The sequence below is a fragment of the Pongo pygmaeus genome, chromosome 9 (genome assembly GCF_028885625.2).
Source record: "Pongo pygmaeus isolate AG05252 chromosome 9, NHGRI_mPonPyg2-v2.0_pri, whole genome shotgun sequence".
NCBI lineage: Eukaryota > Metazoa > Chordata > Mammalia > Primates > Hominidae > Pongo > Pongo pygmaeus.
Genome location: NC_072382.2, coordinates 65605890 through 65617119, shown reverse-complemented (window position 1 = coordinate 65617119; position 11230 = coordinate 65605890). Strand labels below are relative to the sequence as shown.

The 11230-nt window shown below is 44.9% G+C and overlaps 2 protein-coding genes across 10 annotated transcripts in view; one reads left to right on the top strand and one right to left on the bottom strand.

Moving 5' to 3' along the window:
• The window catches only part of IRAG1 (inositol 1,4,5-triphosphate receptor associated 1), a 122216-nt gene that overhangs the window by 4644 nt on the left and 106342 nt on the right, over positions 1 to 11230 (bottom strand). For all 9 annotated transcript variants that reach the window (XM_063671159.1, XM_063671154.1, XM_063671156.1 and 6 more), the window contains 2 exons: positions 4155 to 4274; positions 2743 to 2877 (listed from right to left, as the gene is read on the bottom strand). In XM_063671159.1, coding sequence (XP_063527229.1) covers positions 2743 to 2877; positions 4155 to 4274 — 255 coding nt within the window. The remainder of the gene's footprint in view (positions 1 to 2742; positions 2878 to 4154; positions 4275 to 11230) is intronic.
• The window catches only part of LOC129008643 (uncharacterized), a 62462-nt gene that overhangs the window by 40414 nt on the left and 10818 nt on the right, over positions 1 to 11230 (top strand). The gene's annotated exons all lie outside the window — the stretch shown is intronic.

Here is an 11230-nt window from a genome sequence, read left to right as displayed (position 1 = left end):
GCCTCCTTAGAAAGGGACCAGATGCTCAGAATGCCTGCCTTGGATGCTAGGACCACAGAGAACATTGACAGGTTTCTGTTCCATGTGGGAACCCCATCAGATCATTTCAGTCACAATTAAGGAAAGCACGAAAGTGAGCACATTCGCTGATTTGAAAATCATTGACTATTTTCACAACTGTTGGGAAGGGAGGGTTTAGAAGTAGAAGCTTATTTTCTCTCAGCCCTTTGTAGATTCTCTAGATTCTATTTAGACAGAGTTGGATGCTAAAATGGAGCCTTCGGGGCTGTATTTCCATCCTCCAAAACAAGGTGCCAGAGTGGCTTCTCCCTACTCTGACCCCACTCTTAAGTGTGGCTCCAGAGGAAGAGACCAAGATCTGGCTGTGTGACCTTAGCTGGTCACCCATGCCTGGCCTATAAAAGAGTTTAGAAATAGATTAGAAATAGAATTTTCTTTAGAAGTCAATTTTTGGTTATTATAAGTAAACTTCTGTTTCCTGAGAGTTATTGGAAAAGTAAAGGAACCTAAATGTCCTCTTAACCCCACAGAACTGGTTTGAACAGCCACTGGGAGAAAAGACAAAAGTTTTATCTTGTCCCTTATGAGTCTCACTTGTTGGATGTCAGAAGACTGTGCTCTCTGTTTTAATATGGTTAAAATATTGGGGTTCACCCAAAGTTTATTTAAACTGATCCTCAAGAGAGCAATATTTGTAACATAATTGTTATATATAACAGATACGTGACTCAGACAAAAATACTTTAATGTGTGATGTTGAATCTCTTAAGTGATCAGCAGCTGGGCTGAACCCAGTGTTTTAAAAATGCACTAAGTAGGACATGGAACTCTTAATAACCTCAAACCATGCTTGTTAGTGAGGTACCAACATTTCAGGGAAGAAATCATGTTTGAGAGCAGGTGCACGATAAATGTTACAGGCACCATTGTCACGCACTGATGACCAGGAGCTGGACAGAAAGGAACCAAGCTAAGCCTTACTTCCCCTGGGGTTTCATGAAATGGGAGGGAACTGACAATTGCCTGAGATTGAATTAGCTAGATAAGACATTGAGCCCCTTGCTTTGCAAACCAGACTGTTTATATTCCATGTACTCTCTCTCTCTCTGTTTATTTCTCTTTTGTTCTTTCTCAGTGTTTGGAAGTGTTAGAAGTTCCAGTCTGTCTCTGCTGTATTCACAGCTGCCAGAGGAAAGGCTTTTTGTCTAGGGCTTTGCTTGACTGCATTAAAGGGGAGGAAGGCAATGTGGTGGACTGAGAAATATGAGCAGAGAACCCTCAGGAGGGAGGTGAGGCCTAAGGAGAACAGGATCTGGTTGCTTGGAGTAGGGATTGCACTTTAATTGTTAAACTTGGAGGTTCTTTCACTGGGGAGGCAGTGTGTGATTTGTTTTCAGTGGAGAAGCATTTCTCCAGTTCTCCTAACGGCTCTTCCCTGAACAATGGGGTTGACCGGCGTGGGCTGAGACCTCTGACTTTAGTTGAATTCTCCACCAACTGGGCTCTATTGGTAGCTCCTGTGTGCCTATCCATTTTGCTTCTAATCTTCACTTCATTACCTATTTGTTGCATGCATGTGGTTTCCAGAGTTTTCCAGCAATGAGGCACAGATACATAACTGGATTAGATAATATTTCAGCAGCTGATTAGATATTTTGTCTGGAGCTGCCCTGGACCCCAAGATATCCCAGGGGTCTAAAAACAGATTTCGGTGAAGGTTTTCCAAGGTGGCTATTACTACATTTTAAAAAATCAAAATTCAAGACTTGTGGTTTACCTATACTAATAGAGACAACATAGCTGAATATATGAAACTGGGCTGTCCTGAAAATCCAGAATGTTGGCATGGTTATTCTATCTATGGGGTAGAGTACACCTCATCTATGGGTGCTAATTTATCCTATTCCTAAGCATGAACTTCTGGGGGATAATTCAGGCCAGGTGGGGCTGAGACCTCATTCCTATAATACTTCATTGCATGGAGTGCCCTGGAACTAAATTAGGTCATTTCTACGATTCTGCATCCTAAAGGCCAGGCAGGAACAACAAGTGGGACAAGATACAGGTCTATATTCTCTTTATCTACATGTTATATTCTCCTCCCCCAACTTAGGGGAAAGTACCTTTGAAATAGGAAGTATTTTAAAAGAAAACCCCGAGTATTTCCAACCTAAAGTGAAGACACTGTCTGGGTGACCAAGCTTGATTGGTCAGCATGGTAGGCACCTGCTGGAGACTCACCTTTGCCACTGAGCTGAGTTTGCCCTCTATTCCGTGTGTCCTCCCTGTCCCTGTTATTGTAAGAAACTCACTCCATGGCTTCGAGTCAACTTTCTTGGTCTTGGGCCTTTTCATGGGGATGGCTACCCATAATTTCATCTGGGAAATGAGCTAACCATGGCTGGGCTGGGAGGGACTCCACTCAGGGCCCTTCGCCCTTCCTTAGCTCCTGGAGCTCTTGATTGCCATCCTCCCTTCCCATGACTGCCCCTGACCTCTCAAGCTCTTGCAAACTTCTCATTGCTAGCTATCTTGGCTCTTTGGGATTTCCTCTACCTTCTTCCCAACATGCGTGCCCTCTTGGTTTCTTTGGCTACTCACTGGGGCCCCAGATTCACTGCTGCCCTGGACTGGCATTTCCAGGGATTTTGTGCATTTAAATTAGATGAATTGTAACCCCCATTTCAGCAATGGCAAGGACTCCAAACACAGGCTTCCCACCTGCTTCTTGGGCCCTTTTCCTCTTCCTCAGTTTCTTCTACCTCTTCAGGTTCCTCAGGACTCTCACTCTTCTGTTCTTCCTCCTCCTCCTTCAGGTCTTGAAGTTCTTTGGTCTTCTTTAGACCTTCTTGGAATCTGGGGGGCAAAAAGGAACAGTTGAGTCTGGAAAGGCCAGATGCAGTGCATCCTTTCCCGAGTTCCTAGGGGAGGGGACTTGAGCAGCACCTCCAATAATTATGCGCTTCCTGTGGTTCCACAAAACAGGAAAAAGCTGGGAAGCTCCACTGAATCCTAAGGCAGCTCATGCCAGTACCATTTCCCCTCACTCCTCAGTCATCCTTCCTGTTTATGTGAAAGTGTGACAAAACTGACAGGGAAAAAATGTGGCACAGGGTCTCCTGACTGGGTTCTTAACCCACAAAACATTCCGTAGGGCTAAGATTGTATTTGTTCTCCACGTGACCGTGGAGCTTCAGCCTCTCATCTGTAAAAGAGGGAGGGTGACACTCATTTCACAGGGCGTTGGAATGATTTTTGGAAGTGCCAGGCACATGGCTTGACCTAGAGAGGTACTCAGTAAATGTTTACGAAACCAATGAAGGAGTTCATGCCCATGCATTCCAAGGATAGAGCACAGTGGTGGGTGAAAAAGGCAGGCTTTCCAAGAGAAACCCTTGTGGTTTTTCTCCCCCAGGATCAATATTACCCCAAACATACTCTGTTCACTTGTCCTACGCTGAGTGTCTAACACTAGCAGTTTGGCTGGGCAAACCCACCACTGAAGCCCATGGGTTCTGTGTCAGTGGGAAGCTATGTCTTCCTCATGAGCTATGGAGACAGGAGACGCATAGGGCACCATACGTGGTTGGAGGTGATTCTCTACCTTGAGGCTTGGGCCCTACTCAGGACTTGGTCTCTCCAGTGCTGACAACTGGCCATGGGTGCTATTGAAGCTCAAATGGAGGAGGCGGCAGTTCGAAGTTGAAGAGACTCCGTTTATAGGAGGAAGGAGTGACCAAAGCAGTTCTAGGAAGCAGAGCTGCAGCTGCTCCTGGGCACTGCTGGCAGCAACATGACTGCTTTGAGCACGTGTCAGGAAGCCTCAGGCACCACCAAGAGGAACCCACCCAGGGCCCCTGATTTCCAGACTATTCTGAGCGGTGGCATTCTGGTGGCTCTCTGCCTAAAAAGAGGGCAGTCTCGTTATTGTCTAACCACACCTTCTGACCCTGCTTCCTCCTGTCCTTCCTGTGGAACAGTCTTGCTCTTTCCTATGTAGTTCCTTCCTGTGGCAAGGAGGTCCTGAGGCCAATGGTTACTTCCCTAAAGCCTCTAAGAAACAAGAAAGACCCATGGGAAGGCATCTTCTGAGAACTGCCAGGTGCCCTCAGGGTGGCTGAGGTCTGACTCACCCCTTGCTATAGGCTTCTTCCTCCATCCTGGCCTTGGTCTCCTGACTAAGCTCCTCCAGGCAGCTCAGGGTCAGCGCAGGAGCAGAGGCTTCACAATCTGGGTCCCCGTTTGTCTTTCCACTAGTGAGAAGAGGGAAGTACAGGACATCATTTCAGAAAAAGGTGGAGGCCTAAAAACAAAACCGTGTTTTTGGCCTGATTCCGGATTAGGAGTGAGGAAACTCAGGCTTTTTCAGTAACTTTCACATTTTTTCCCAATCCTTCTACCCTGAGACAAGATTTTATAAAGGTCCTAGTCCATGAATTTTCCCCAGCCCATTAAATACCTCACCAGCTCCCCTTCTCCTCATGCTCCCAAATTGGCATTTATTCTTATTCCAGGAGATGCTGTAATGGGTGATCTACAGCACTGAGATGAGGAAAATGGGGGCAGACCAGCACGTTTAAGGTCATTCCATTCCTGTCGTCTATCTTTCACCTGAAGACCTCCACTCATTTTTTCAAATATCCAATGAGCATGACTAAGCCACAGGCATATTGTAATGTGTTGGGGGCACATTAGCAAATAAAGAAATGGTTTTTACCAACATGGAACTTAGCAGAAGGAAAAGCCCCAAAAAAGGAAAGAAAAAATATGTGATTAATTATAAATTATAACTTTTATGAAAGAAATTCTGTACAGTGACAGAAAATAACAAGGAGAGAATGTGTTTAGAGTAAATAGTTAGAAAAGGCCTCTCTGAGGTGCTGAAGTTGAAGCACAGGCCTGAAGGATGAGAAGTCAGATGTATTAATAGCAGAGGAGAGGGTTGGGTGTGGTGGCTCATGCTTGTAATCCCAGCACTTTCGGAGGCCAAGGCGGGCGGATCACCTGAGATCAGGAGTTCGAGACCAGCCTGGCCAACGTGGTGAAACCCCCTCTCTACTACAAATACAAAAATTAGCCAGGTGTGGTGGCACACACCTGTAATCCCAGCTACTCGGGAGGCTGAGGCAAGAGAATCGCTTGAGTGAGCCTGGAGGCAGAGGTTGCAGTGAGCTGAGATCGCACCACTGCACTCCAGCCTGGATGACAAAGCAAAACTCAGTAAAAAAGCAGAGGAGAGATCATTCCAGGAAGAGAATGCAGGTCATGTAAAGACTCTGAGAGACAAAAGGTGCTGAGTTGTTTGAGAACTTAAAAAGAGGCAGTGTGGCAGGAGTTAACTTTTGGACAAGAGACATTTGCAATGCCTGTGAGGTATCCAAAGGGAGATGTCAATTAGAAAGTTGAATTCACCAAAGTGAGTCAGGGAAGAGTTTTAGCTGGAGATATTCATTTGGTGTCATCAGAACATAAATGTTATTTAAAGCCATGGGGATAGACAAGATTGCTTAGGGAGATAATATGAAGAAAGACAGGAAGAGGACCCAGGACTAAGCCATGAGGAACTCCACACTTGTCTCAGGTGGAAAAGGCGGCATCTTTTCCACCTCATCTCAGAGGAGGCTGAGAAGTAGCAGCCAGAGAGGTAAGAGGAAACCTAGGAGCAGGTGGAGTCTTGGGAGCCAGGAGACAAGAGCTCATCAAGGCGGAAGAGTAAACAGTGCCACACACTTCTGAGTTTGAAGCGCGCAGACAAGGTGACTATTAGATTTGATAATACAGAGGTCAACAGGAGCCTCTATGTAATGGTGGGAGCCAAGCGCAGGTTTAAAGTAAAGAAGGGGAGGTTGGAAAGGGGAAGCCACAGACACAGCAATTCGAGTAGGAAGGAGAGTAGAGGGGTGTGTTGGAGAGAGTGTGCAGCTGAAGTAGGTCAAGGGAGGATGCACATTTGAATGTAGGTAGAAATGATCCAGTAGAAAGGATGAGAGAAAGGGATGCCAGAAGGAACTCAGTCTTTGCAAAAGGAAATAGGGACAGACCTTGGAAAACTAGAGAACCTCTCCTTGTTTGTAACAAAGGTAAGATGATGATGAAGTTGTTGGGCTGGAGATCTGGTGAAGGAAAGTGAGAGGGCTCCTATGGGAATGTAGCTTAGGTATTCTCTATAAAGTGGAAGGCAAGGTCATCTGCTGAGAGTGAGAGGTAGAGGGGTCTAGGAAGGTCTGTGGAGAGAGGAGGCGTGTAAAAGAGTTATATGAGAAAGAAAGAAAACAGACATACTAGAACATCTTGGTAAGATGGCTGGGGGGTGCTGGGAGATAATTGCAGGTATGGGATCACAAGTTTAAAGAAGTATCCAGATGGCTATGCTTTCCCTAGAAATCCTGCAGCCCACCTTCATGTCCTGATTCCCAGTGGGAGCAATGTCATCATGGAGGACAAGGCAACACTGTGAGCAGAGCTTTCCAGCCAGGACTCTGAAAGATCACAGCTGCCACCCTCCCTGAACTCTCAGACAGGGTTTATGAGTGAGCCTTGTATCTTCTCCTCATTCTTGGCATCAGTTTCCCATCTCTTAGTTTTCCTCAGACCTTTCAAAATTTACATTTAGTCAGGCTGGAAACCACAACCCATTGTGAACAAGAAAGATAACGCTCTAAAAATACCAGCTATTCATAACATTTCTCCTTTTGCAAATTACATTATCCACTCCCTTCCATGTGACCTTGGCCTAATGTGCAGTTTCCTATTTATCCAAATGACTGGAGCAAGAGGAGAGAAATATAGCTACAGCCAAGGGCAGGGAAAGTAATTCTTTCATGAAATATATATATATAAGAAATGAGATATTGGTATCAGACTTTTGATTTATATACAACTGTCAGCCTTAGAGGTTCCTTAATGTTAAACATGCGTGAAGGAGGACAGTGTAGTATAGAGGAAAAGAACTTGCCTGAGACAAACCTGGATTCAAATCCCAGCTCCAAGACATGCAAATTATTTAATCTTCCTGAACTTCAGATTCCTCAACTGTAAAATGGGGATAGTAATACATACCTGATGGTGGAGGTGTAAGAATTAATGAAGAAATGTAAATAAACTTTCTGGAATATGGCACTCAACAAATTATATCTGCTATTATTATTGTTATATAGTAAATGTATTGGTACATTTTGGGAGCAATCTGAGCTACCTCCAAATATGACTCATAAAAAATCCAGGCAATTATTTATATCATCAAGGGAGAACTTGTTATATATTACTGAGACACTTCAGAGTCAGAGGAACCCTAAATGTGAACTAATTTAAGGTATGGTAAAATTAACATTACATTTTCGTAAAATGGCTTTAGGAAATTTCTCAGGTGCATGTCTATTGTGTGTCAGCACACACTATGCACCTTAGAATTTTGCAGATAAGTGACTGTAAACAAAGCTCTCATTGTCCTTGGGTCACTGATCTCTAAAGAGGAAAACTTTTCCCTAGCAGGGCCAGGAAGCCCATTTCATCGACTCTTTTACATGCAGATCTTCTGTTCATTTCAGCTCCCCTACAGGGCTCTCATATACATTCTCTCACTTGATCTTTCCAATGATAAGAAGAGCTAAACATTAACTTATATGTATCAGGCTGTGGTCTAACATTTCACTTAAGGCTCACAAATGACCCAAGAAGGTATTAGTGTTCTCTGTTTGACACATGAGGAAACCAAGGCTCAAAAAGTAGGCTGAGGCATGAGAATCGCATTTCAAGTGATTTCATATCTGTCAAACAACCATACAACCAGTGTGTGGTAGAGCTCAAATTTTACCCTGTGCAGTCTGATATGCGCCCATTCTTCTGACTGCACTATCTGCCACCTAGGTGGGGTGTTATCCCATTTCACAGATAAGAAACCCAAGCTCAGGTTGATTAAGTGACTTGCCTAAATTCACGTTATTGGTGCTGGGACTCTCACCTTGGAATTCTACCTGCGTGTCAAGATGGACTTTCCAGCCCTCCATGAACCCCCACCCTTCTTTCAATAGAAGCCCTCCATGAACCCCCACCTTTCTTTCAATAGAAGCCCTCCATGAACCCCCACCTTTCTTTCAATAGAAGCTCTCCATGAACCCCCCCGCCTTTCTTTCAATAGAAGTCTCTTCCTTTCACTCTGCTGAGTGAAGCCCTTCCTGCCCTCAGGCTGGACCGTGGCTTCCATGCTGCCCCTCTTTTCAAGGCTGCTTGTCTACAGTGTAAGTGGCTGGGAGGGCCTTTGTTTAGTGTGTGTGTTGGGGGGCGGGTAGGGGGGAGTGGAGGGGTTGCGGGTAGGGTGGGAAGTGGGGGAAACATGTTTGCTGTTCTCTTCTGACCTCTAAACTGAGCTTATAGTTTCCTAAATATCTTCTCTAACTATCTGGAAGTTTCTCTCTAAGCACCTTTAAGACTAAGCTCAAATGCCTTCTCCTCTGTGAAACCTTTGCTGGTGTTCTCCCCTCCCCCACACCCTCTGGTTAAAGTTGATCTCTCCTTTTTTTTTTTTTTTTTTTTTTCTTCCTTGAGACAGGGTCTCACTCTGTCACTCAGGCTGGAGTGCAGTGGCATGATCTGGGCACACTGCAACCTCCACCTCCCAGGTTCAAGCGATTCTCCTGCCTCAGCCTCCCAAGTAGCTGAGATTACAGGCGTGCACCATCACGCCTGGCTAATATTTGCATTTTTAGTAGAAATGGGGTTTCACCATGTTGGCCAGGCTGGTCTCGAACTCCCGGCCTCAAGTGATCCACCTGCCTTGGCCTTCCAAAGTGCTGGGGTTACAGGCGTGAGCCACCGCACCTGGCCCTCTCTCTCCCTTTATGCTGCCACCGCACCTCTGTGACAGCATGACTCACAGGGAGGCATTGATGTATGTTTTAGATACCTGCATATGACTGTAATCACAGGTAGAAGGACTGTGTTTAGGTCAGAATAGTGCCTGGCATACAGTAGGTGCCTTTAAGTGCCTGTCACGTTGCATCAGTTTCACTATGACTTATCCAGTCCCTACCTAGGAATGTTGTAAAAGGCACAAGTCCTCTCTGTAAATGGTTATTTCCTGAGAACCCAGTGTTTGGGTTGGGCTAAAGGAATCTGTAATCACAGCTGTAAACTAGAGCTGAGCACAGCCTGTGCCCACCCTAGGGATTTCTGGCCCGAAGGCTCATGGATCTTGGCATCTGTCCCCTGCCTGAAATCCTATGTGCTTGCTTTCTGGGATGATTCATGAAAATGAGGCTCATTATTCTCACACATGCACCAGGTCAAAAATGTTTGTCATTGTGTTCAGCTCTTAGTAACGTGAAGAACTATTTAGTCAAAATATATTTTTGGACAGGCAGGTATATTAGATTCAACTTTTCCCACACGGTAAACAATATTTGAAAGTGGCTTTCAAAGGATAGTGATATGCCTATCACTATCCTTTGTGATGGGCATATCTTCTTGGGCTCAGCAATATTTCCAAGTCACCCCCACTGCCATGGTTCCCTCTGACAAGCCCAGCCCAGGGAACCCAAGCTTCCTTACTCCGCGTTACTCAGTCCTAGATACCTGGGGTCCACCACAAATTTATTGGGGTGGGTGGGGGAGAGGGGGGAATTCACTCCAAGATACCATCAGCAAGGGGGAGTTGCTTACTGTACAAATTTAGTGTCCTATGAAATCTTTAAGGAATTTACCCTGGGTGCTTCAAGAGTATAGAAACATGGTTATTTTTAGAGATTCAGAGTTAAAATTGCTCTGTGATACATTAACATAATAACCCCTTTTTGACAATAACCCTGTGCATCATCTACATCCTGGTTTTTCTGATCCCTCTGTGAACAGTTCCACACACACCCTGTCTTTCACCCCGACTCTGTTCTCCACTCCATGCCCAACCGGTCACCAGGCTCTTTCAAAAATAGCTCTTAAATTCATCCTCTTCTCTATGGTCACACTGAACTTCATTTTGTTCTTCCAGTTGGGCGGTCTATTAAAAGGGTAAGGGCGTGTGCTCTGCTATCTACCAGCTGTGTAACCTCAGGCACGTGACGATTTATCTGAGCTTCAGTTTCCTCATCTATAAAACAGAGATATTAATAGTATATCTACCTCATGGAATTACTGTGAGGATTAACTGAGATTCTTAATACAAAGCAATTAGCAAAGCACTTGGCATAAAGCGAGGTGCAGCAAATAGTTGACAGTAATTACCATTGTCATCAGTGCAGTAGTTAACAGTAATTACCATTGTCATCAGTGCAGTAAATAGTCAACAGTAATTACCATTGTCATCCTTATCATTATCATCATTCCTTGAATATGCCATATTTTGTCACATGGAAAAGCCTGGAATGTTGTTAACCTCCTGTTTACCTAGTTCACCTAGTTGATTATGTACCCTTTAGATTTTTACTTTAAAAGTAAGTTCCTAGAGCGAAACTTTTTTTTTTTTTTTTTTTTTTTGAGACAGGGTCTGGTTCTGTTGCTCAGGCTCCAGGCTGCAGTACAGTGGCGCAATCTCAGCTCACTGAAACTTCTACCTCCTGGGGTCAAGCCATCCTCCCACCTCAGCCTCCCGAGTAGCTGGGACTACAGGTGGACGCCACCATGTCTGGCTAATTTTTATATTTTTTATAGAGATAGGGCTTTCATTATATTGCCCAGGCTGGTCTTCAACTCTTGAGCTCAAGTGATCCACTTGCCTTGGCCTCCCAAAGTGCTGGGATTACAGGTGTGAGCCACTGCCCAGCCAAGGGGAATCATTTTCTAAGCTCCCTCTTCCCCCCACTTCCCCAGTTCCCCCAACCTTACACCAAAATCGGGTTAGGTGCTCATTTTCTGCTGCATCATTCTCTTAGCAACCTACACTTCCTTACGATCCCACCCATCATGTTGTATTATAATAGGCTGCTTCCCATCTGTCTTTCCTGCTAGACTGTGAGCTCCTTGAGTACATTCTATGTGCCTGGCCCTTGGTGATTAAATGCTGAAGGAATGAAAGAACAAAAGACTACAATTACGTAGCCATTTCTACTTGCAGAACTGCTCTTGAGCTTTGTTTTCTCTTCATCTTCAGGACTAACTTTAAATATCACTCTCCACCCATATGCTTAAGTCTACACGTTTCTAGGCCCTTGATGAGTGAAGAGCAGTTCATTACGAAATGACCTTCAAGAACAAGGCTCAACATTCTCTGAAATCTCAT